General features: G+C 42.6%; 1 protein-coding gene across 4 annotated transcripts in view; it reads left to right on the forward strand.

Annotated features, from left to right (window-relative positions):
* Positions 1-2,260: 2,260 nt before the first annotated feature.
* sik3 (SIK family kinase 3) overlaps positions 2,261-27,067 on the forward strand; it is a 32,902-nt gene continuing 8,095 nt past the window's right edge. The window contains exons 1-17 of one of the 4 annotated variants that reach the window (XM_086215892.1): positions 2,261-2,656; positions 14,583-14,699; positions 15,296-15,359; positions 15,994-16,155; positions 16,302-16,426; positions 16,571-16,694; positions 16,968-17,086; positions 17,219-17,329; positions 17,436-17,570; positions 17,866-17,943; positions 19,636-19,745; positions 21,127-21,283; positions 21,435-21,584; positions 21,676-21,749; positions 22,659-22,793; positions 24,875-25,016; positions 26,917-27,036. In XM_086215892.1, coding sequence (XP_086072018.1) covers positions 2,291-2,656; positions 14,583-14,699; positions 15,296-15,359; positions 15,994-16,155; positions 16,302-16,426; positions 16,571-16,694; positions 16,968-17,086; positions 17,219-17,329; positions 17,436-17,570; positions 17,866-17,943; positions 19,636-19,745; positions 21,127-21,283; positions 21,435-21,584; positions 21,676-21,749; positions 22,659-22,793; positions 24,875-25,016; positions 26,917-27,036 — 2,289 coding nt within the window. In that variant the 5' untranslated portion in view covers positions 2,261-2,290. The remainder of the gene's footprint in view (positions 2,657-14,582; positions 14,700-15,295; positions 15,360-15,993; positions 16,156-16,301; positions 16,427-16,570; positions 16,695-16,967; positions 17,087-17,218; positions 17,330-17,435; positions 17,571-17,865; positions 17,944-19,635; positions 19,746-21,126; positions 21,284-21,434; positions 21,585-21,675; positions 21,750-22,658; positions 22,794-24,874; positions 25,017-26,916; positions 27,037-27,067) is intronic. The other 3 variants (XM_086215893.1, XM_086215894.1, XM_086215895.1) reach the window with 3 other exon arrangements.

The raw sequence follows: 27,067 nt of genomic DNA on the forward strand, positions 1-27,067 counted from the left end.
TTGTGGACTGGTGTGGGAATTTCTTTCAACTTTATGCAAGAACTCAATAAAACAGCCCAACACTCAGCATTGTCATCTTCCGCTTATTCCTTACTAGTAAGGATCGCGGGGGGGTTGGAGCCTATCCCAGCATCTACGGGTGAGAAAGGGTTCACCCCGGACAGGTCGCCAGTCCATCGCAGGGCCAACATACAGAGACGAACAACCATTCACACCTACGGTCAATTTAGAGAATCCAATCAACCTAGTCCCCAATTGCATGTCTTTGGATTGTGGGAGGAAGCCGGAGTACCTGGAGAGAACCCACACAGGCACGGGGAGAACATGGAGACTCCACACAGAAAGATCCCGTGCCTGAGCCGGGACTCGAACCCGGAACCTTCTTGCTGTGAGACCACCGTGCAGCCCGCCCAACACTCCATTGTTAGGAAATGTAAGCTTTACTCTCTGTCACATTGTTGGAAAATAAACAAACCACATCATCAAGATACCATGATGCCACTAGTGACTACTGAAACTATAGAACATATTGATATGTAGAATGAATTAGTTGGAAATCACCTCAGTAATATGGCCCGTATTAAGTTTGGACTGTGGTGTAGATACATCCTGTACCACTTTATTGTAGAGAGAAACCACGACTGATGTCATTGTACAGATAAAAGCATTTATTTGAAAGATGGATGGTGCTGATGGAGTTTCTGTAATATGTGCCATCACCTCTTTTGCCGTCCTTTTATGAGGTAAACAAACCTAGTTCCCACTGAACATTAAACGGTGTCTGACATGTGTCGTATGGTTTAAGATAACTGTGAAAACTACCTCTGTATCTTTTTTTTTTTTTGGAGGGGTTGTTTCTTCTGATGTATAACAATGATGCCAAGACACAAATGAACTTGCCAAAGAATAGTATTCAGACTCAGATGTGCACACAAACCATGTCTTCTTGGTTAATTATTTATGACCTGCTTTTTTAGTCATATAGAATTTCAGCTGATGAAATTTCATCATGAATGTGTCAAAAACCGGGTGGCACGGTGGTGCAGTGGTCAGCACTGTCGCCTCACAGCAAAAAGGTTCTAGGTTTGAGTCCCGGCTCCAGCACAGGATCTTTCTGTGTGGAGTCTCCATGTTCTCCCTGTTCCTGTGTGGGTTCTCTCTGGTACTCCAGCTTCCTCCCACAGTCCAAAGACATCAAGAGGGGACTAGGCTGATTGATACTCTAAATTGACCGTAGGTGTGACTGTGAGTGTGAATGGTTGTCTGTCTATATGTGTTGGCCCTGCGATGAACTGGAGACCCATCCAGGGTGAACCCCGCCTCACATCCGAAACCCACTGAGGTAGGCACCAGCCCCCCCGTGACCCTTAATAAGATGAGTGGAAGAAAATGGATGGATGGATCGATGGGTGTCAAAAACCAATTTGTAGTCAATCAAGCTACCTCAAAAAAATTAGCTGGTTGAAACTGGTTGTTGCCCCTGATGCAGGAACTCCCTCTACCATGGAGTGGTGCTGTCTACAGTCTTGTGAGAGTGCTCCAGACTAGACTACACCAGGTGAGATTAGAATAGAAAGGAATTGACAATAGCAGCCAATTCTAAACTGCATTTCTTGAAGAAAAGGCTAAAATAAATTGGTGTTTGATATTTCTTTTATATATCTTGTCCCTGATTTTTTTTTAAACTTTTGTTCTGTATATCTCTGATGTGTAAGTTATATATTTAGGTTTGGTCAAAGTAGCACATTAAAGGGTAGGCCAAAGGTTTTGAACATATTAACGCATGTGAAAGATGTACAACATTAAGATAGGCAATCTTTCATGAAATAACATTTAATCAAATTAAAATACGTAGCTTTTTATTGTAACCTGACACAAAGTATTCCTGGAGCAGCCTGAAACAGCTGTGATAAAATGTAGGAATAGGAATTACAAAACAGTGGACTTTCCATCATGTCTGATGGATATTCATTCTGATTACACTGATGCGTAGTTATAGACTATAAAAAGAAATTGCATCTTGTGAATGTGCTTATTTGGACTCCAGGAGTTCAGTTTGTCATTGTAATGTTAGGGCGTTGTACACCTTTAAAGACTCGTGAACGCGTCTGATCACATAGTGCAGCACTTGGCAAGGAATCACTGAATCATGGGAACCAGAGTGATAATGCGCACTTCTTTGTCGCCAAGGCAACCACAATACGTTTCTGTGGATGAAGTCATTTGTTACGCTCGTTGTTTCCATGGTTACAACCTAGAGAGGGCGCTGCGGAGGAGCGCTCCACGTAAAATGACGCAGGGCGGGGGCGTGCCCGCCAAGCGCGCTGCGCAAGGCTGCTTGTTGTTCCCGCAGAGAGGCGAGAAGATGGCGGCCGTGTCAAGCGGAGGTGCTGCTGGGTCCGCTGCGGCCGGGATTACGCACTCTGCCCGACCGACCCACGCAGGCATGGGCCCCCAGAACCGGGCCCAGCCATCCTCCGGGATCAGCCACTCCAGTCGTACCAGCACGGCCACTGGGTGCATCACCAACCCTGTCCACACTTCGGCCACCAGGGCCCCCCCTGCCCGAGTGGGCCACTACGAAATCGAGCGGACCATCGGCAAGGGAAATTTCGCGGTTGTTAAACTAGCCACACACATCATAACCAAAGCAAAGGTAAGAGGGCTGGTGGACGAGCTTTAACGGTGAACAATTACAAGTTGTCATTGTTCAATTTTCAGCCTTTTCAACCATAAACCCAGGATGAAGCTGGGGCCTTCAGGCTCCGAACACACAACGGCCAGCCCGCTCTGGTGTCACCGCTGCTTGTTGTGGGGGATTCCGTTCAACACAGGGCATCATCTCGGACCGCTATTATTATAAAAATCTGGCTGAAGAAAATAGAAAAAAATAGGTAGATCTTACTGAAGAACGATTGAAAGGATCGTTGTTAATATGTGACAAAGCGCAGAGGACGGAGAAAGGGTATTGACGAAGATGAAAAGGAGGAGAGCTTTCCGACCACTGTAGCTAGCTTAGCTTTCTGGCTAATTAGCTGTTTGGCTATATGCGCTTATCCCTTACACAGATGCTCATACATTCGGTTAGAACTTGGCAGCACCTCTCTGGATAACGTGGCAATTAAATTACGTAGTGTGTGAAACTAATGTTAAGCTTCCTAACAATTGAGAACTTGCTCGTGAACATCCTGGTTTACATGTCCAACTAACGCTACAGAGCCTGTAATGTCCCCTCTTCTCATGTTGCTGACGTGAGTGGACCAGGGAATGATCTTGGCAAGAGTTAAGAAAAGTTTGTCTTAATGGCGACACGGGAGGCAAACGTTCTCTTGGGGTTGTGTCAACCATTCTGTCAAAGCTGGAGTGTTAATCCTCGCTTTGTCCGAACACGTTATCATTGTTTATAGATAGGTGGAATCTGCCTCCTGGACGTATTCTGAAGCCTCAAACATGTAAAATATATAATGGGGGTGGGGGGTTAAAAGGATAACATCGTTATAAAGGTATTGGTAAGCGTTTTGCCACAAACATTCAACAAAGCGTATCAGGTGTTTGTGCATCATTTTGCAGTTCTAGCTCTGTTGTGATGTCATTTTGATAAAAAACACAAGTAGCAGACTGAGGGTGTACTGACTTGGAAAATAGATAGAAATTGCCTCCACACAATGAAGCTGCAGTGAGCTTTAGCAGGTCAAAACAAGGCTGGTTGACCAGAGCAGATACGATTACCCAGAAGTGACGATCTTACTTGATTAGTAGATGCACAATAGCAGCTTGTCATAAGTGTGTTGTGATTTATCGATCTTCTCACGATTCCACGAGTTCTGTTTCTGCACCAGCCGTAAGGTTACGAGGGGATGCACGCTAATATCATAAGTATTGGCATTTATAAGGCTTTTTTTTTCCTTCTTTTTTTATGCATCAGTATCAATACAGTAAAGCTGTCAGTGTTGATCAAGGCTCCTCTACTGTGTATCATCTGTTTATGATCAGGAAACAATGCAGTAAAAGAAAGAAACAAAATGGGCAAATTTATCTTTAATCTTTCATTCATATTTGACAAATACTTTTGATATAGGGAAGACTGTTGGGCTTCACAAAATATTTACAATGAAAGCTTTGTATGTATAAAATTACTAAAGGGGCAAAAAAGCAAATGTATGGAAAGCTACAATAGTATGATAAGTAAAAAAAAAAAAAAAAGACATCACTTAACTGTAATGCAACCTTTAAAACCAGAAAATGACCATCCTTGTGTAACCCAAATATGCTTTATGGGCTTTTTCAATTCTTGGTGGATTTTAAGAAGTTACTTTTTCGAAATGACAACCTTGATATATGTTTACTTTTTTCAGTATGAACAAAATGCAAAGTCATTTGTTTTTATACAGATGATATTGACACCACGTTTGAACATTGCTCCTGGAGACCTTCAGGTTCATCAGGGGGGAGATGGTGACACCCGAAGCTTTCCTACGCATGACTATTGTGATCCACGTAGGGATGTAACAGTTTTAGGAATAAGTGCAGTACATTTTGCAGACTGATAGTAATAATGTTCAAAATGTAATTATTGTGAAGAGCATGCGTGATAACCATGGTTTGAAATCACAGTAAAAATGATGTCATCCATGCCAGCATCAGAACAGGCAGTTTTGGAGTAGTCCGCCGATGGAGGGCTGCAGTTAGGCAAGAGATAGTCTGGCTCAGGGGATTTTTCAGTCTTCTAAATATGAAGTGTGGGCCTATTTTCAATTTCGTAAAGATAAAAAAATAAAATAAAATGAGGATCCACTAGGAGTATAATACCAAACTGTAAAAAAAAAAAATCCACAGTTCAGTACACGTGAATTTTGGCTTCTTCATGAGTAATGTGTGCAGTACAGATCTATGGAAGATTGATGGAGTTCTTGTTCCACTGTAGAGCGCAGCAAGGGGAGATCTAGAGCTGCTCATGACGCACGCACGCAGCCTCACATTGTCAACTGACTCCATGCAAAGCGCCGTGAGCTAGGTATGTCAGAACAGTGGAGCCAAAGACAACGTGGACAGTTGTCAACACGAGGATGGATAAATAATCACAAAATATGTTCCGATATCATTATGGATTTATTGTGCAAAGACTTTGAAAAGAGACACAGAGAAAACTGCAGCAATTAGCTGCAATGGATAAAGTAAGTTGTTTGCACACAACATAGCGGTTAGTAAAAGATGTACTTTTAATATCAGATATGACCTCAGTACATATAATATGATACTTTTGGTTACCATAACAATGTTGTGAAATTATTTTTTTTTTGCAGTTGCACCTCCTAGATCCATGTGATGTGTACTTGGTAGAATACTCACAACAGTAGGTGGGGGCCAGCAAAAGCTTAGTTTGGCGTGTTTTGTTTTTTTTTTTTTTAACTAGATGATGATCCTTCAGTTTTAATGATACAAATAAAGGTGTGTCACAGCAGCTGAGTTTGTGGCTTCTAACTCCATTTCCTTGTTGACATGCACACAGACAGGCAGACACGGGTCATTTGGCTGCTTTGCGTCACATATCCCAGAGCCTTACCAGTCAGTTTCATAGTGGCTTGCGAAGCCAAAATAAACTTGGGTCAGTAAGCTCCTTGGTGTACGTTTCATCTTCAGCCCCTGCAGAAGATGTTCTCTGAATGACTTTGAGTACGTGTTTGGCTGCCAAATAATTTACAGACCAGTTGATATGGAAGTGGTATGCTCAATCTTGTATCAGAGCAAAAGAAAGAAAGTAGTGAGTAGGAGTGACAGTAATAGTGAGAGATTGATGTGCCGGGTATGACACTACTCCTTGTGTGTCTGTGTCTGCCTGTCTGGGAGTGTGAGTCAGGCAAAGGACAAAATGACACCGGAGCGAGCACTGACAGAATGAAAGAGATGCCTTGTTTGATTTCTGTTGATGTCCGTCACTGGCAGACCAGTCAATTCACGACTTTTATCACAGAAGAGCGTCTTCGCCATGGTTCTCTCATGAATATCTGAAGAATAGAAGCGTGATTTTACATGCCTGTGGATATCATGAATATGGATATGATGATCAGTCATCAGATGAACTGCGCTTTGGAGCCTCGTGTTGTGGCCTACGCTTTATAACGATCCAATGAGAAATGCTGACTAGTCAAAAATAGCCAAACAACTCTCCCCGTTGTTGGATGGAGCTGTATGATACCCTGCAGTGCAGTCACACAGAGGAGGACCTGCTTATCATATGTGGTAGCTCAGATGCCAGAAGAGGGATGCACCTTGTCAGTGTCTCATGTGGTCTCTGTTTGTTCTGTTAACCCTAAAACATCACATGTGCTGTTTGTTTAAAATTGATTTCTCCTGCACCGTCTACCATTGCAGCTGCGGTATATCATCTGCTCGTGTGTTGCCTGTCTCACAGCAGACTTTCTTAGGGAAACTGTAATTATCAGGCTGGATCCGAGTGTCATAATAATTGTGAAAGTTCCTCTCCTCTAGCCAAAGGTCAACGAGTTATGTGAAAGTCATAGCAGGAGTTTTGGTGTTCTCTCAAAGGCTGCGTGCAAAGCTGCTGGGCCACACTTTACTACAGTCTTGATAAATGTGGAATTCAAGTTGTTATCTCTTAAATTTTATTGCTATGAAAACCATTTTTTCCACTCAGTTTCCATGTTTTCTGTTCTAATCACAGGCTGTCAGAAAGTTTCTAATCATGGGGGATAAATAAAGTTTCAACAATTACACAAGGCAATAATGTTGTCCTACTTTGAATTGAATGCATGCAGATATTAATATTAAAGAAATAGTAGATGCAGAGAACTCCAGACACCTCATTATTCAATTTGAATGATCTGTTTTATTTATGACCACGTAATACTTGAAATCGGGTTGGTTGTAATGATTTCTAATTAAGCAACGGATTATTTTACCAGTTAAAACTTATTGAACTTGGCTGAATAACCCCCACACACTTCCTTGGGCTGGCGAAAGTCTGCACTTTACTCTGCTTATTTTCTTGAGATGGAAATAACTGACAAAAAAATCTACGTAGAGATCATTTTCAAGGTAATTCCTGCGTGTAATATTTACCCCAAAATATAGCAAGCATGACGATGTGAGGCTTTTGTTTGTTTGTTTTATTTTGCTGCGGTCCAATGAGTCTGTTTAATTATTCAACAATCTGTCATCTTGACATGTTCTCAGGTACCCCATTCTTTTGAAGTACATTCGCTGATACCAGTCCTACTTAGAATACGCCGGTAATACACGCCGTTCCAACAGTGATCAATATAGTGATGTTTTATCTGTCATCGTTACTTGTATCAGCCTCAGTCATCAGCTGCGCTCTCTCTCCAGTAATGCACCTTTATGCCACTGTTGCTGCACATTTAAGGGCAACTTTAGTGCAATATAGTGAGTATTGTCATGGTGTAGTTGTATATGTCGATTTTTTTTTTTTGCAATAGTTTGAGCAAGGAGGTACGTTCAGTGCACTTGTTTGACCAGATCACACTGAAGCAGGTCTTTTTTTCTTTTTCCTGTCTCTCCGCTCCTCTGACCTTTTATCTTGTGAGTGTATTTTTTTTTTTCCTTTTTAAAGCAAAAGAAAGATGAACAGGAGGTAGAGGGCAGGCGGGATAGCAAGCATTAGGCGACAGGACTAATGTACTGTGTGACAGTTTCACACACTCTCGGTGTCTTTAACACACCCATACACTCACCCTTGCTCAGCTCTTGCCATGCCGCATCTCTCTGATTGTTACGCACGTTGGAGTGTGATTTAATTTGGGTGAATAATGACAGAGGCTGTCTGCTCAGATGCTCGTCAGGCCCTCTAGGACTCTTTTATTTCATCCGCAGTGTTTGGGCTCCACTGTGCTGCAGATAATGTGTATGTGGCCTCAAACAATGAAATTGTAATAATTTATGTAATCTCTGTTTTTAATGTATGTCATACTTTATTAACTCGTCGTGTAGTCAGTGGGGATGGACGCAAAAAAAATTTCAGTACAGATAGAGCATAAAATTCCATATTTTTTTTCTATTTTTATCAAAGTGTCTGGCCCAGTGGCTCAGAGGAAATGGTATTTTAACACACATTTGGCCCGTAGCAGATACTGAACCTCCTGTGATTTGGATATTGCACTCAACCATATTACATTCTCAGTCAAATTTCAATAACTTGTTTCGCCCTCATCTTACCTTGTACACCTTCCTGATCTTTTACCATGTAACCACATCACACTGGGGTTGATTTATTTCCGCTTTGAAAAGTACAAAAACTTAGATAATTATGGATCTACTCTGCATTATAATGTATAGACTGAAAACACCACCCTTTTCAACCATGGAAAACAAGCAAAATTGAATGGGAAAGCATTGATTTGCTCCGCTCCTTCAGCCCCTTCTGTCATGCTAGCGTAACAGGCCTTTGACTTTAAGTACTGTTACTCCTCTCTGTATGTTCGAAGTGTGAGTTTTTCCCTGTCAGATTCCAAAACGGCTGTAACTAACTGTGGTGCTGAACTTTTCCAAACTTAAAAGAACTCAGAACAGTTGGATTTTCTGGTAATGCAGCGCTCGGGTTAATTACAGCACAGCAAATGCAGTGTCGCATACGGTCAAAAGACGATTTTCACCAGAGCTTGATTGGATATGGCACTCTGGGTGCATTCTTTTTAAGCGGTATTTAAAAGCAATTCTTTTTTTAATGATATCGCAATTGCAATTGCGGTGTGAGATGGATTAGACATTTTACACTCTTCTCAGTTTCATCGGGAAAAAGGTGAAAGATCCCAAATACGTTTCTGCTCTCACACCTTCAGGGGAATCACCGGAACAAGACGTCATTAAATTAGACAGCAAATGCAGAGGACAGTGTGTAGTAGTGTTTTAGTATATTTCAATCTGCGTGCTATCTCTTCTTATACATCAGTCTATTCAGAAGGGTGTAGAAGATTTCGTCTTTGTATTGAAAAACCCGTCATAATCATAGTGTGATTTTTGCATCAAAAGTATATAGAATGTGATCTTTAGGCAGGAAGTCTCTGCTGCTTCACAATATTTAATTTCAAGTTAATGTTGATGTACAGTTGGTGATTTAAAAATATTTGAGCCTAACATTGACATGACATAGCTTAAGGTCCATTCAAGGCGATGCAGCATATTGAAATTGGCATCTTTTCTTGCGTGTGAATTCTTACAGACTCAAGTCACTTTTGAATAAACTTGTGTCATATTTTCAATTATTGCACAGTGAAGCTACCAGCAGCTTCTAAATAGCATGTCGCTGTTGTTGGCAGTCCTGGTGTCAGCACTTAACAATATAGGGCATATTAATTTGTTTACTGAAAAGGGATGTGCTGCTCTATCAGCTCCACATCAGTACACGCTGCTGTGCATGTGATGGACTGGCCCTGGCATATCAGCACATTAGACGGGATTCAAAGATGCCAGTTGGCCAGTGCTAATCTGTGGTGCGCCGGGTACACGCGCTGTCCTGCACCGCCTACCTACGGCCGCAGCTTCTGTGTGAATAAATACATATGTCCAATATTGCACCGTCCTCGTCTATGTGATGCTTGACATGCTTGACGGAAGACTGTGTATTCTGTTCTGTGTATCAACGCTTGTTTCAGCTCAGACTGATATGCCAGACAGTGGTTTGTATGTTTGTGTAGACTGCCTGTGAAAAGCGTCTTGTAACCGGTACAGTCAATACAGGATGGCACATACCTTCACAGCTCAGTGGTCACTGCTTGTTGTCAGAGGCAACTGTTTGTTGCCGAGGCTCTTCGTTGGAGAGGGGTTGCTCCACTGATGTCCTACTGGTGTGTGTCGTGATGATTCTAAAATTTTGAATGGAGCCAACTTGACATTGGCTGAGCTCACCTTCTGAGTTATCCACGAATGTTAATTTGTTTTGTTTGTCTGTTTGTGTTTTTTCAGTACTCTTGTGTAATAATAAGAGTTGACTTTTCAGGGCACCCAAGGTCACCTTACGATGCGTAATGAAAAAAGTTAAACTAACAGCCACACAAGTAACGATACAAAAACAGCCCAATGTGGCAATCGTGTGAGTAAATGAGATATGACGAGACACAGGGAAGGCAAACATGAGTAAGGAGGGTTGAAATAACAGTAACACAAGGGAGCCGTGACCACACAGCACATTAGGTGGTGTTATGAGTAGGCCTTTTTGAACAGGTGAGTTTTGAATGTGCAGTGTGAGTCAATTTGGAATATTTACCTCTCCAGTTCAGAAAGCATATTTTGTCCGCTTTTTTTTTTTTTTTGAAATACCTCTCACTGTAAACCAACACAATTCAACAGCATCGTACATTACAGCCTTCGAATGGACCACTCAAATAAATCAGTCTCCCTCAATCGGAACATAACGATCCTCGTGAAGGGGGCATTTTTTTGATACAACCTAATAATTTGGCAAGCAACTGTATCATTTCATATCATGATGGGAGTGTGTTCAAAAATAGTTGCCACAAACCCTCACCCAATCTACTAGCTTTTGTGAAGTGTACGAGTCCCTCCAAAGTAAATGGCTGTCAAATGTAGTCCTCACTATGAAGATGTTTTTTGTTTTTTTAAATGAACATGATGTCCAGTTTTCCCTCACTGTAACATGTCCCTAGTTCTGTACTTTCAGCTTGACACAGTCAGCTGAGTCATTTCCACACATACACACTCATACGAGTGTACAACACACGAGTAGAACACCTCTGAAAGGCATCATGCTGACTCATACTGCTGGTGCTCCTTAATTTCTGTGTGTGCATAATACACTCATCGAATGGTACGACTTGTGCAGACCTGCCTTGATCTCATCTTGTGTGTGTGTGTGTGACACTACATGATATCTTCAAGACTCATACACTCACACACAACACCAACACATGCAATCCATTATTTTAGCTACATACCAAGGTGTGTGTGTGTGTGTGTGTGTGAAATGGATTAAACTAATTGTGATATGGGTTAAGACTAAGCAGTGCGCCTCTGATGGCAGTGGATTAACCGAATTATAGCTGGGGAATAAATGGATGATTTAAAAGCGAGGAATGTTGGAGGTGCACGAATCTAATGTATAAAAATATGTTTGTTTTTTAGAGTTCAAATTTCTAAATTGAAAAACATGTCCTTTTATGGTTTCCTTTAATATTACCTTGTGTCGTAAACAGTCTGTTACACTTTTAAAAGTTATATTGAACTGTATTTATAGATACAAAAAGCATTCAAGCAGCAATGTAATTGATTCATGTTAAGTCTCTTTTAAAGTAATTCCATTATTTACATTTTGCTAAATAACTCATGAGGTGAAACGAATGAAAACCAATTCCAGAGTCCTGCAGTGCATTGTAGCTGTTGTTTTGCACTGTCGTATTAAAGCTGACAGTCATTTGAAAAACTGGCTGGTGTTGGCAGTGATGTAATGATGGGCTCTGACATCATCCGAATTCACATGTACAAAGAGATCATCCACACACCACTTCCACGAACAAATGTCCTCAAGTTTATAACCTGCATTTACATGCTTATGGATATCTCACTTCACCTCTTACTCACTTCTAAATCATGCTTTGCAGCTCAGGCTCTGCCTCTCACATCCAGCCCAGGCCGCTCGGCTCAGTATCGGGCCACACTCAACACAGAAGGTTGCTTGTTGTTTTGGACCAGTTTAGAACTCGCCAGGGCTTGTGTATCCTTCCGATTCCCCCTCCGCCACTGGATGGAGAGCTCCAGCCTGAGATAGTTAACTCCATGAGTGAAGGCATGGCCGTGGAGGACCTCCTCCTTTCTAAAGTGACTCACTTTCACCTCTTGGAAACTGTCATAAGTAAATCCATCAGTTAAAACTAAAAACAACGGATTGGGTCTTTGCCAATGAAAACATTGTCTATTTTCATCCAAAGTGGAGTCATTACATCTGGAGCCTAGTGGTCACATGAGAGACGTGTGGTGTAGACGTAAGGGGGTTCTAAAAACAGCGAAGGCCTATGTTGATAGACCCGAATCATAATTGTTCTGTTCAGTCACACCGGCCTTCATCGGGAACTGAACTGAACTTCATCAAAGTTCCTGCTGAGGCCCAATGATTTCTTATTTAAATCAGGTGTGTCAGGAACATGTCAAAGCCAGAAGATATGCAAAGCTGAAGCGGATTGTTTGTCAGTTGACAGGGGTTTTAAAGTCTGTATTATTTTGTCGTCAGCAGTAAATGTTCCCTCTTATACACTGTGAAGCCACAGCGTGTGTGGTGTGGTGTGTTGTGTTGTGTCATGTACAGTGCGCGGTCCCCACTTGTGCGGGGTACCAGCTGCTCTTGCATGTTGATGTGTTGAGGTCACTGTCTTGTAATTGAAGGAGCAATATGACACTTGATGTTGGAGGTTGACTGAGTTTGTTTTTCAAGGCTATAATGATAGTTTTTTAGAGGATAAAAGCAGGCACACATTTGCTATTTTACATTCATTCTCAGTGTCTTTTCACTGCTACACAAATAACTTTATTTGAATTTAAATATTTGGGGGACATTTTTGTGAGAGAACTTTTTAGGTAAAGCCTTTCAGATGAAGCTCTTTAAAATTAGGAATAAATAGTTATCGCAAAAAGGCATTCGACTGGTATTTTTCGGGACGGATAAAAAAGTGATATGCAATTCATTAGACACCGCACAAGTAGCATCAAAGAAGCTTCTGTACTTGTCTGTATCTTTGGAGAGGGAAAAAAAACAGTACCCCCTTTTCAACTCTTGCATAACATGCTTGTAGAAATACATGTCCATATTTTCAATACCACAGGTCAAAGGTAACATTTAGGCCTGTCACCATAAAAAATTTTGTTGGTTGATAAATTGTCACGGGAATTAATGGGGTGAATGGGGTTTTACAGAGGTTTATGTGTCAGTCATGGGACCAAAGACTCAATGCAAGCAGGAGGGTTTTTTTTTTTTTGTTGATACAACTTTAGAGTCAGGTGTAAAGATAATTAGAGACATGTTTACCCTGTGGATACTATTTCTAAGTAAATAACTCGTCTGCAAAACTACAGCATTGAATATCTAAATGTCTAAAGCATCAACTTTGGTAAGTCTTGGTACGTGAAGCCAAATTATGTTTTACACAATTGCACAATGTCCTTGAAGAGAAGCCAAAGACAAAAATGCAAACACGCGCGTGCACACACACACACACACACACACACACACACACACACACACACACACACACACACACACACACACACACACTGCCCTGGTCTCATGCCATCATTGGTGGATGTTGCTGTGAGATCTCTCAGGAGCCCCCTGTTCGCTCTCCCTGACTTCCCTTTCCTGTCTACAACAGGAAGTCAGCCTTGTCGGCCGGCTTCTTCGTGTTTATCAGGAAAAGGGAGCTTGGGATGGCACATAATAGAATTTGACAGATCAAACCATTGTATATCTGTCAGTGTTGGAAGCCTTTCTTTCGTTTACACACATTGACTTCGCTCGCTTGCTCACTCAGATGCTCATCTATTTTTGGCACAAGTTAAGTTTTTGGGCAGCCCCATTAGCCTCACTTGATTAAGTCATTAAAAGCATCCAGCCATTCCTAAGTGGCAGAGCAAAGCTCCTGTCACACGCCATCATTGTCCACACTGCCGGGCCTATTGTTGTGGGCTCAGTGGTTATGCAAGAGCCTTGCTCACAGTCAAAGGTCAGTGTGTAGGTCAGGTTACCAAAACAAGCTGGAATCCAGAGAGAAGCATCCTGTACAACACACAGTTGTCCTACAGTGCCAGTATCTCCCTGTATTATCTGTTTTGCTCCTCTTCGTCTGCAAGTGGTAGCTTATTATTTTTGCATAATATGTTTGGGTTTTTTTTTGTGTTTGTCAGTGGATTGATTGCGCCAGGGTATGTTCTATGATGTCTGACTCCAGTCCCCACTCGCATTAGTGGCTTCTGTGATTACCGTGTCATCACAGCAACAATTCCAGGGCACTGGGAGTATGCCCTGGAATTGCTGTCTGTAATTATCATCCAGGCAGCACAGTGGTGCAGTGGTTAGCGCTGTCGCCTCACAGCAAGAAGGTTCCGGGTTCGAGCCTGGGGCTTTTCTGTGTGGAGTTTGCATGTTCTCCCCGTGCGTGTATCTGTCTGGGTACTGTGGCTTCCTCCCACAGTCCAAAGACGTGTAAGTTAGGTTAATCGGCGACTCTAAATTGACTTGTCTGTAACAGACTGGTGAGCTGTCCAGGGTGAACCCCACCTCTCGCCCAAAGTCGGTTGGGATCGGCTCCAGCCCCCTCACGTGATCCTCAATGGATAAGTGGTGTAGAAAATGGATGGATGCAATTATCATCCAAAAACCATTACATCTTGAATGTTTTGTCTGGGTTTTGCTCATTCAAGAGCTTATATCGCATGATTTAACATGACAATATAACAAAGTTTCTTTTCCTGTGTCCTCTCACTCTTTCATACCATTCCTTCTTTCTTCCATACCCGTTCCTTCCCTGACCATTTCCCCTTTATTTCTCTTCACCCACTCCCTTATCTCTACCTCTATCCATTTCTTGTCTCTCTGCCTCCAGGTGGCTATAAAAATAGTGGATAAGACCCAGCTGGACGATGAGAACTTGAAAAAGATCTTCAGAGAGGTGCAAATCATGAAGTTGCTGAAGCACCCCCACATCATCCGCCTCTACCAGGTACACACTCTCTCTCTCTCTCACTCTCGCTCTCGCTCTCACTCTCCCACAGAGCTGAGTTCTTATACTTGACACCCATGGCCTGATAGGAAAAAGCAAAATGTGCTGGTTTACCAAGGGGTGATGTTACCTGCCATTGTTTGGCTGTAAAATTTCAGTTCAAAATCACGGAAAGTTACTCACATATTGGTGTACATCTCCGGGAAGCTGCCCAGAACAACCACAGTCTTTTCCCTAAAAATGTCCCACTTGAAAATAGAAGTAAGTGTAATTTTCCTCACCCAGACTTGCCCAACTTTATTGGGGTTGTAACACCAAATCAACCTTTCCAAAACTTCTTCTGGAGCAGCCCTGAGTAGTTTAAACATACTTGAGCTTGTCAGTTCATCTTTAAAATGCATCCTCCTTATGTTGAAATTCTCAAACATGCATATATATTAAAGACTACACTGAACAAATTCCACTTTTTGCTTTGTTTAAGTCTTTCTACACCAAACAGTGCTTACTCATTGTGTTGTGTAACAAGTTAACTGCCTAGCATTGTCCTGTCAGAGGGTCTGCAGTTCCTGGTTTTTATCATGAGGTTGTGTCCCTAGGTGATGGAGACAGAGAGGATGATCTACCTGGTTACGGAATACGCCAGCGGTGGAGAGATATTTGGTAAGGGAATCCCTGACACTTGAATTAGAATCATCTTTGTTATAGTTTGTTTTTCTGCTTTAAGGTTTGTTTTGGTTTCCTTTTTAAGTTTTTGCCTTGTGGCACAATACAAGGGATGTAAGGCAAAAGTGTATGCATTTTTTTCTGAAAAACATGAAATTGCCTCTTTTGTTAAGTGGCTCAGTCAATACCGTTGTTCCCTACTTCATGCAGTTTACCTAAGAACATCCAGATAAATATTCTCTCAAATGAATAATAATTTGATAATGCATTAAGGTGCAGATCATAGACCAATTTGACCTCACCTTCAGGAAGTTACACGCCTACAGTCTACAAATTCGGGGTCTAAACATTTGCAAAATGGTAAATTCAAGGGGTTTCTTTTTAATGCCATTATATTATTAACCAGTTAAAGCTTGCTAGACTCAGGAAATCAGTGTAAACATTTCCAAACCAATTTTAAGCAGAATGCTGGACCAGATTGGTATGTCACCCAGTCAGTTTCTTGGGAAGAAGAATTGGGACTTTGTATTTCGTGCTGTCAGTTATTTGCAATGCTGTAGCCAGCGCACAGAACAAGCGCATAAGAGAAAATATGCACCTGTGTACCATAAACTGTGCTTTATGCTTGCAGACCACCTGGTTGCTCATGGGCGTATGGCAGAAAAAGATGCCAGGAAGAAGTTCAAGCAGATTGTTGCAGCAGTCCATTTTTGTCACTGCCGCAGCATCGTTCACAGAGACTTGAAGGCTGAGAACCTGCTGTTGGACCACAACCTGAACATCAAAATCGCAGGTGTGTGTTTGCGCTTAGTGTGGGGATGGGTAACTATATTTAGTGTGAGTAGGTGTGGGCCCGTGTCTGCATGTGTCTTGGCTTGATTTAATTTGTTTAGGAAAGTGATGAGGTTGAATTAACCTGTCCTCTGCACCTCCTGTCAGACTTCGGCTTCAGTAACCTGTTTTCCCGAGGCCAGCTGTTAAAGACATGGTGTGGTAGTCCTCCCTATGCTGCACCAGAACTATTTGAGGGCAAGGAGTATGATGGACCTAAAGTAGATATATGGGTGAGTAGAAAATAAGTTATGCCGAAGACCCTGTTGGGCTTAAGTGATGAGGAAGAACGTACAGTCAAATCAAATTTACTCAATAGCTCAGAGTGTTTAATTTCACAACAGCCTAAATTGCAACTTTGTCTTCTATCTGTATAGAGTTTAGGTGTGGTGCTATACGTGTTGGTATGTGGGGCCCTACCTTTTGATGGCAGCACTCTACAGAATTTGCGGGCACGTGTCCTCAGCGGAAAGTTCCGCATCCCCTTCTTCATGTCCACAGGTAGGTCTCCAGTTTAGCTCTTATACCCCAGCCTTGCAAAATGGTTGGTAAGTTGAGGAAATGCCCCACTGTACACAAAATCACACGTAACAGCCTCAAAGTATCAGAACTAAAACCTCAGCAAGTGTCCAAAAAATGCTGCTGGAGAGTTTAAGTCAGAAGAGATGTTGAGATGTGTTGCGCTACAATTGTTGTATTCTTTTTCTACCATTGAAACAGTGTAAGCAGCACTGTTGTCACTGTTCCATATGATATGTTTGTGTGCCATTACAGACTGTGAGTACTTGATCAGACATATGTTAGTGTTGGAGCCCAGCAGACGATTGACCATGGAGCAGATTTGTAAGAACAAGTGGATGAGGCAAGGAGACCCAGACCCAGACTTTGACCGGGTAAGACCCTCTTAGACCATTGCAGTTTATGCTTGGCAGGGTTTGTGTAATGACCATGAACCTGGAGAAACATTCTTCAACAATACTTTTTGGTAAACGTGTACAACCAATGTTTTCCTCAACCACAACCAGTTGATCGCAGAGTGTGAGCAGGTGAAGACCGAAAGAGAGACAGAACTCATCAATGAGCAGGTGCTGATAGCCATGTCTGAGATGTGCCTGGACCGGGAGCGCACAATTCAGGTCAGAGGGCTTCACTTTATACCGATGTCTTTGAAATTCCATCGTTTCATTGTCCAAACACTGATGTTTTAGAGAGTAAACTGTGATTCTGCCTTTCCTTCTCTAGTCCCTCCAAACAGATGCATATGATCACTACAGTGCCATCTACAGTCTGCTGGCTGACCGCCTCAAGAAACACAAGACCTTACGTGTTGCTCCACCCACACCCCGCCCCATTAGCTATCCACTAAACGCTGTACAGGTGAACACACTACATCTTGTGGTATTATTCTGACATGATCAGGCCTTTCACACACACCATCTCTCTTCCTTTCACCGCCATGCAAGTGACTTCTTCTGCAGTTCTGTGATAATTTCGGCAGTGTGTCACATGACAGTTACAGCACCAGCATGACCTGCAGTAGTCATCATGTCTGTCCACTGAATGCAGTTGATTGGCTTTAACCTGCATCTGCCAAATCCCTCTGCTCTAAGAGGATTGTTTGAAAATTAGTCCAACCCTCACGTGACCTGTGAACCTGTATGTGTGTGCACAGACGGATCTGCAGGGTAATCCAGTTAGCATGACCGTTCCCCACGTCCAGCTCATCAACCCAGAGAACCAGATTGTTGAGGTGAGTTCAGGATGGTCTTTTGGTCACGGCAGAGACTCCCAGACCGCATGTCTACTTTTTTTGGCCCATCATGCAGAACGATCTGATCTGTGTGGTGAAAATGCAGCTAATCTATTAGATTTAATTCTGTAGTATTGGACAACATCATGCATCAGCAGCGTACTGATGTATGATATATATATACCGTACATTTACAGAATATGCATGTATTTGTCACATGCCAGGTGCCTTACACTTAAGAGAAAGATCCCAGTCTCTTCCACACAGTGAGACATGCAGTTTATTCATCTGACATTGGTATCAACTGACACTCACACCCAGGTTTCTGTATCATGGCTGAAAAAGATGGATCGGTGTATCCTTATTTACTACCATTTAGGTAAGGCAAGGCGAGGCAATTTTATTTGTGTAGCCTGTTTTCACAAACAGTTTGTCTCAAAGGGCTTTACATGGCATCATAACAACATCCCCTGCCCTTAGACCCTCACATGGACTGAGGAAAAACTCCATAGAAAACCCTTTAAACAGAGAAAAATCTGAGAAGCCTCAGGGTGAGCAACAGAGGAGGGATCCCTCACCCAGGACGGTCAGACGTGCAGTACATGTTGTTACAGACAAGAAAACAGTTTATAACACAGAATGTGGGAAACATGGAAATGTTAACAACAGCTGAAGAAGGAAACTTCTGGTAGGCAAGGGAGACAGGGAGAGCGGGCCAGCTTAATGGGAGGACTGGATGGCAGACTGGTTGATGGGAGGGGAGCGCAGGCCAGTTTAACAGCAGGGGAAAAGGTGGGGTTGGGGGGCGATGCAGGCGGCGGGTGGTGCAGAGAGATGGAACTCCGGTGGATTGGTGGAAACACAGAGAGAGTGTGAGACACCAAGGCCAAACTACAAAGTTCAACAGATAATGATAATGACAGTTCAAAATGAGAAGAGAGGAGAGGAGAGGAGAGGAGAGGAGAGGAGAGGAGAGGAGAGGAGAGGAGAGGAGAGGGCTCCATGTAACCAGATGTGTCCCCCAGCAGTCTAAGCCTATAGCAGCATAGCTATAAAATGGTTCAGAGCTACCTGAACCAGTCCTAACTTAAAGCTCTGTCATAAAGGAAGGTCTCAAGCCTAGACTTAAATGTAGTTAAAGTGTCTGCCTCTCTGACCCATGGAGAGAGCTGGTTCCACGGTAAAGGAGCCTGGTAACTGAAGGCTCTACCTCCCAGTTTGTTTTTAGAGATACTAGGAGTCAGTAACAGACCTGCATTCTGGGAGCAAAGCGCTCTGGTAGGACAGTAAGCAATAATGAGTTCTTTCAGATAAGATGGAGCTTTATTATTAAGAGTCTTGTAAGTCAGCAGAAGGATTTTGAAGTTTATTCTAAATCCTACAGGAAGCAATGTCCATGTTGCCTGACATAAATCTCAAAACAATAATCACACATGAACACACACTAAAACATAACGCACACAGAGCCTCACTGCTGACTCACAAAACCTACGGAACACTCACACACGTCAGATTACTGCATTGCAGCAGGGATTTTAATAGCATCTAAATTTGAGACATGTACATTTGAACTGGAACACATTTAAAGGTGGATATATTCTATTTTGCTATATTGCAACACAAGCCAAAGCCAAGCCCAGAGGGCCTCAGTCATAACAAATGTTTGTGCATTGATGTGTGTTTGTTACTTAGCCGGATGGCAGCATGGCACTGGACAGTGATGAAGGGGAGGAGCCATCTCCAGAGGCCATGGCGCGATACCTTTCAATGAGGCGGCACACTGTGGGGGTCCCAGACCAAAGGTAACATAAGGATGCACTTCTGTTGATATACAGTTGATGATGTAGTTTATTTCTCAGTTTGTTACAACCTCCAGTTTTTTAAATCATACATTTCTGCAATTATTTATTTTGTTCACATATCAGAATTTTCAACTTGGATTTGGCCGTTTAACACGATAATTTGACATTTCAAAAAAGTGAGAGAAAGCTGAGGGATTTGTATTCTCACAGCATTCTCTCTGAACAAGGACAACGCTGCATAAAAACCATGTGGCTTTCCTGGCTGCCACAGCAGTTTGTAAAGAAATTACCGTCAGGCAAGCTTACATTAGCATTCTGTGCTAGCAGCACAAGCTCAGTAAGGATTTAGTTCCACTGAAAATGACTTAAGCTTTATCCCACGTTTAACTACAGCAGACATCTAAACTGTTGGAAAATTTGGGAATTTTTGGGATGATTTGGAGAAGTAGGGCTGGTATAAACAGTAGCGCCGACTGCTACTTGAATTCCCAGCTACTCGTCATACTGTGTGGGCCTCGTTGCTTATCACCTACCCCTGATAGCCATAAAGAGCCAGTTGTCTGCAACCAGGCTGTCATCACTGGTCCTAGCTGAGAACAGCCTTGTAGAGATGAATCAAGTTGTGGCTGAACCAAGGCTAACATTTTCCAAAAGAGAGTACTTGTGGATTCCCTTTCCCCAGAGGTGAATAAAGACAAACCAGCCCTCAACTACATCCAAAAAAAAAATCTTTATTGCTGCCCTGTATTGGTGGAAGTCCGGTTGGAAAAGTAAATGCTGTCATGTCTTTGTCTGATATAATCTGAAGTCGTGGAACACATAAAACCTTTGTGTGGACTGATTAATCGTGAGCAGCGGTGGAGATGATACAACGCACACACAGCTCATTAAGTTTCACTGGTACCCTCAGGAACTATGTGTGGTTGACTGCTGATTTCACCTTTACTTTTTGCAATAAATATGAGAATAATGCTACTACATCATCATGATGAAAATTTCTACAGTGTCATGCTTATGGTCTTTCTGCAAGATGACAAGGGAACAACTTTTAAAATGCTTGTTTTATGAATTGGGTTCATATTTGATCAAGTACACCAATTATTAACATGAGCTAATCTCTTGTATTAGGACTTTATAAATTGTCCCATCCTTGATGCAAATGCAACCGTATTTGAAATTACGATGTATATTCTCAAAAATATTTATTTCTCTTTGAATTTGCGTGAGTAGCTTTAACCTTTTCCTGGCTGACAACATAAGTAAAAGTGGCAACTAAGTGCCGCAAATGAGACATCACCTAACCCGTGTTAGCATCCGCCATATTGAGAGTGAATAAAATAGCCTTTGACGCTTCCTGTCATTCCTGCCATGCCTACAACAGGACAGAGATGCAGGAGGACCTCCAAAAACTGCCTCCAGGTTTCCCCAGGGGAGCGGTGCCACAGCCCCCTTTCCCTCCTCTGGCTCCTACAATGGGCCAAATGCACACCCTCATGCCTACACAGAGCCTGCAGCCCACACAGCAGCTGGAGTACAAGGTACAGTCAGACTAGTTATAAGGCACTTCAGCTGGCATTTGGAGGCCCTTGGAAATCGTTTATTAATGTATGGAAACGTGTTTTTAATCTCCTAGCGTTACAACAGATTTTTGCCTTCCAATCTAATTTCCTGTGTCCGTCCACCCTTCAGGAGCAGTCATTGCTGCAGCCACCCACTTTACAGTTACTCAATGGCATGGGCCCTCTGGGTCGAAGAGCTTCCGATGGCGGGGCCAACATTCAGCTACATGCTCAGCTCCTAAAGAGGCCACGGGGGCCCTCACCACTTGTCGCCAGTCCAGTATGTATCAATGTTATTGCATGTGCAAATTGTGTGGCATCCCTCTGAGACCTGAAGGATTCCTGACCAGTGAACTCTTTGCCTCATTCAGCACCCGATCCCTGCAGTAGCTCCGGTGGATGAGGAGGGCTCAGACGGAGAACCAGACCAAGAGGCAGTTCAGAGGTAACTCACAGGGACACTTGGTGGTGATGGGATATACTATAGAGAGATGCTGTCAAAACTGGATGCTTGGGAAACGCCTGTTACCTGTGACAATAGGGGAATGGGGTCTCTACCAATATAAGCGAATTATTTTCTCAGATAAACATCCAGATGACCGAAGACAACTTATTGTGGACATATTCAATACGAGTGTGTTAATGGGAGAACTTCAAAATTGCCCACAATCAGAGCTTTGACACAGTAAGGAGAGGAACAGCTTTTGTACAAGAAGCCTTGGACTCAGAAGTCCAGGTAATGGTTTTTCCCACAGATCTTTTTTCCGACAGCACTTTCTGTAGACTTCGCTGGTGTCCTGGGTTGCTGGGAGTGAGTGCCGCTCGGCTGCTCTGCTCTTTCCCATTGGAGGTTGCCACTCTTTCTGTGGTGCTTCCTTCATCTCTCCTCCTTTCACCATCGTGCAAGTGCCTTCTTCTACAGTTCTAAACTGAATTTGCCACCAAATCCAGTCAAATCCGTCTACCTCTCAAACTCTTTAGCCAAGCGCTTCCTTATCTTTCTCATTTCAGCAAGTGCCAAATTATTCTCTTTCACTCTTTCTCACACAGCTTTGCTAACTCTGAAGCTTGCAAAAACAATGAATTAAAAAAAATGGCAAACTGTCCCATCCTTAAATTGGTAGCTGGGGGTTGTGGGATTACCATAATAAGCTATAACATCAATCTGTGGTGTAATCTTACTTTTTATTTTTATGATTGGCTAAGATGATATGAATGATGGCACCCATTGGCAGAAGTGGGAAGGGGTGGGCTTTTCCCCCCTGTGTCCTGTAGCCAATGAGGACAGAGAGCTGACCAGCGCTGCTTCCTGTCTCCCACCCTCACCCCCGTCCTCCCCCTCCCTGCGGCCCAGGTACCTGGCGAACCGCTGCAAGCGGCACACGACGCACGCGCTCATGAGCACATCGCATGGCGAGCCCTCTGCAGAGTCCCAGCGGCCTCAGGGCCCCCGCCAGAGGGTGGGCTGGGCCCTTGACACACACACCCGGTGAGGGGACACACCCGCTCCGAGCTGTATATGCACAAACTCACAGACTCAAACATGAAATACTGAGGCGCAAATTAGGCCTCACCCTCTCATCTATCCTTCTCACACACACACACACACACACACACACACACACATCCTTGTACTTATATCTTTGTGAGGACTTTCACTGACGCAATACATTCCCTAGCCCCTCACCCTAAACCTAACCATCTCAACTGACTGCCTGACCCTAACCTTGACCCTAAACCTAACCAGAACCAGATTCTAACCTCGACCCTAAAACCAATTCTTGACCTTCAAACGGCCCTTTGAAGATGTGAGGACCAGCTAAAAAGTCCTCACTCTGTTGGTTAAATACGTATTCTAGTCCTCAATATGTAGCAAGTACAAAAACACACACACACTGCTGATATTCTGTCAATAGTGTCTCTGAAGGTTGCGGTTGTGGCACATGACTGAAATCTTCATCACCAGTAAATCATGATTCAAAGAAACAGTTTCTCCCTCTCAAACTTGGAACGGGGAGGTACTTGATGGACTTAGCGCCCTCGAAGCTAAATCATTGGTGTTAAAGACCTCCAGATTTCAGCCTTTTGACATATTGGTGAGTACAAAAATTGCTGGCTGAGGCGACAACTTTCATCTTAAAGACTATAATGCAGAGAAGGTGTGTTGTTACCTTGAAAACGGTAGGTTAGGCAACTTTACCTGGTTCTGTCTCATAGCTTCTTACCGTAGGCGAGCAGCAGGGTGAGCTGTCTTCAGGGTAGTTCGCTTAGTTGTGATGCGGATAGAAGTGCGAAGGTGGATTGAGTCGTCCCGTTAACTTCATGTGAATGCAACATGTTTCCGGTACTCTTTATGTTCAAAGAATCATTTCCTGTTTAAGAGATAAGTAACAAATAGTTCAACTATGTACTCACCAATATCAGAAGTATCATTGTAATGGTCTCTCCAGTAGAGGTCTGATATGATGGGAGTGGCGCAGTGTGGCTGTTGTCTCTATTGCCTTTTGAGACACTTTATTCTCTTTCTTCTCCTCATTTAATTTCATATTTTGGTGCAATGATAAGCTTAACTTTTTGTAATTTAAAATGGTGTTGGATTTATAAAATTTTACGGGTTTGAAGAAAGCAGCTCTGTTGAATTGTGATCGATGTGGACCACTTGAGAACTAGACACTGCTTCTTTGATCATGACAAACCCATACTGATCTGCTTCCAGGGAACAAGTTTCTATGAAGTATTCGGACATTTACATGCTGTCTAATATGAAGATTAGCATATCTGCTCCTGTACACTGCACTTAGACACATCTGGTATTAATGGCAAGTGAAGGAAAAACTTAATTTATAGACAAAGCCTTGATGTCCGGCTGTTATCAAGCAGTCTCCTGTACAGCACAGCTTCCAACTGTCAAGCTTTAGAACTCCTTTCTCCTCCCCTGTCATGAGTGACAGGCATGATCTTGGCAAAAAAATATAAATATTCAAATGCAATTAATCTGACTCGACTGATGGATTCTGTTCTGTTGTCGTTTAATTTGAAATCTTCATTGACATATTTATGGGGTGATTTTTGGGTATCCATATTAAACAAAGATGTCTGTTGACCATGATTTGTAGGCAAGACATCTCTGCAGCACCCACATACTTGAGAAGAGATTATATTGTGAAACTAAATTCTGATTTTGATTAATTCAATGAATTCTGCAGCCCTATATGACAGCCTAAAAAAAAATAATCATTTCAAGGATTACTCCTTCAGGAATTCAGAAGATAGAGCAGTATGAGCTTTGACGTCCTAATGGAGGTTTTTTGTTGTTGTTGTTTTTTATTTACACACTTTGTGTTTCACCACTAAACAATTTGATTCATTTGTCATATTTTGTGGAGAGCTTACGCCTCTTATGTGTCTGTTTGTGTCCATCATCTGTCTGTGTGGCTGAATATGTCTATTTCATTTTGTCCCTGTTATCTGTCACTTTGTTTCTGTGTGTGTGTGTCTGTGTTTGTGCGCGCACATGTGTTTGTGTCTTTATTGTGTGTTTTTGTCAATTTCTTGTGGTCCCACCCTCAGATCCAGCTACAAAGACTGTAACACCCTTCATCTCCCCATGGAACGCTTCTCACCTGTCAGACGGTTCTCTGATGGAGCTGCCACCATTCAAGCCTTCAAGGCCCATCTAGAGAACAGCAGCCTCATTAAGCAACTCAAGCAGGTACATCGCTTCTTTAAATATCGAGCAGATATCAGGAGGAAATTAATTTTCTTAATTGAACAAAATGTGTTATGCATGTGTGCAGTTACTCAATGTCAAAAATAAATTCGTCAACATCCCTAAATTTGGGTTTCAAGTTTCCCGTATATTTGCACATTCATGTCCTCTTATGTTTTATAACTACAAGCTTCCGCTCAAATATCAGGACTAATATTAAACCAATATTAAAAAAACCCATAGACAGTGATAGAGGTTAGCAAATAATAATGAAACACAAGGAGAAAAGTGCAGAACTGGTAATGCATTGCAGCTAGTGTGATGCAGTTTCAGCTCACTTGGGGATGGAAGCCAAGAACAAGAGCACTGCAGAGCTGTACTTTCTAAGCTGAGCTAGACAGCAATCCAAAAGCAAGCACTCACTGGTTCACTCACTGAACCACTGCCATTATCTAGGACTAAGTTAAAGGAGCAATTTGTGGCTGATTGCAGTAAGCTAACATTTCATGTGTCATATCTCGAATTGGCGTCTCTGAATGGCTCAACCAGAAAGTTAGCATTCACCCTTACTTCACTACATAAGGAAAGGCTTCTCTATGGATGAGCTGAAGGAGAAACTCAAGGGAGACATCTGATTTACATTCCGCCCATGGTTACAAACTTTGACAAGTGAATGAAGGAACGAGCTCACTGCAGCTGTAACGCGAGAAGTCAACTTGTTTGGACCACTGCACATTCGAGCAGCTGCATTATGGAACACACAAAGTCTAATGTAGTGTTCCAGTTTCCCTGCTACCTCCAGGTACAGAACTCCAGAGAGCTCTGCTGCCGCCACGGCTACCTCACACTGCAGTGACACACTCATTGCAGGGTAACAAGCTGTAGGGATATCAGGGTAGAGCAGTAGATCTTTCAAAACTACAGTGACTCGCTGTCGCGAGGGAGTTGAGATCCATTACTCATCTCTTGCACAGTGAGTTCAGCTCAGGTCTTCAGGAGATCCATGCATTATTCAAGCAAGCTTACATGTTCGCCGTGTGTACAGTCGACACCAGAAGATTAGCAGTCACTTGTTATTTTGGAAATGAAACAGCTACTAAAACAAGACTATGTAGGAAGCAAAAATTTTGGTGGTGTGGTACTCCTGAAGTTTCCTCATAGTTGGCAGGTTTGGCACCGTTTGACGCCACAGAGTTTTTCTTAAGGTGAGGTCAGATGTGGTCATGAACTTGAGAAAACCTCAAACTAGTTCTTTGTACATCACTTCATTTGCTTTAACACTGCAATGAGCTTACCTTGCCCCATGGGACGCATACATAGAGAGGATAATCATCATGTCTGCAGTTGGTGCCTCATTTTGGGGCCAGTACTGATGCGCTGGGATTATCATCACCCTCAAGTGTTCAGAGGGTTAATATGGGCAAAGAGGGCAATAGAGACTTCCTTTAACCCAGAAAATGCCTGTAAAAAGAAAAAACTACAGGAAAACAGTGTACGTGTTCACGGATGAGATATTGACCTCGGAAACGAATCACTAAAAACAGTACTTGACCCAAAAGTCCTTTCAAGGAGTCATAAATTGGGGATGTTGAATTCACAAAGATGTTTTACCACTGCTATGTCACTTGTTTGCAAATGCGGAAAGAGTTTTGCTGTTAGCTGACGCTGGTCAGTAGTTTCAAGCTAAATATACGTGGCTGGCTCTTTCTGTATTCTTGAGTCATAAAGAAGGAGTGAAGAAGGTTAAAATATGTCTTAATGAGCTTAAGACACCTATTGGTGAGTACTTGAATTGTACTTTGGGTGAAATATGGCTGTAAAATGGCCTTTTTCTCCAACACTTTTTAAAAATATATAAAACTTCTTAGAAAGCATCTAAATTTAACATCTCTTAATACAACAGGAGTGTGAGCAGCTCCAAAAAATGTATGCTGCCCAGCAGGACGAGCGACTCCTGGAGCACACCCAGCAACAGCATGTCCTCTACCAGCAAGAGCAACAAATCCTCCACCAGCAAATCCAGGTATGAACATCTACGTTCTCAGCTGCATAAA

This window comes from Aulostomus chinensis, chromosome 10, assembly GCF_037954235.1.
Source record: "Aulostomus chinensis isolate RoL2024-O1b breed Wild chromosome 10, RoL_Achi_v1.0, whole genome shotgun sequence".
Taxonomy (NCBI): domain Eukaryota; kingdom Metazoa; phylum Chordata; class Actinopteri; order Syngnathiformes; family Aulostomidae; genus Aulostomus; species Aulostomus chinensis.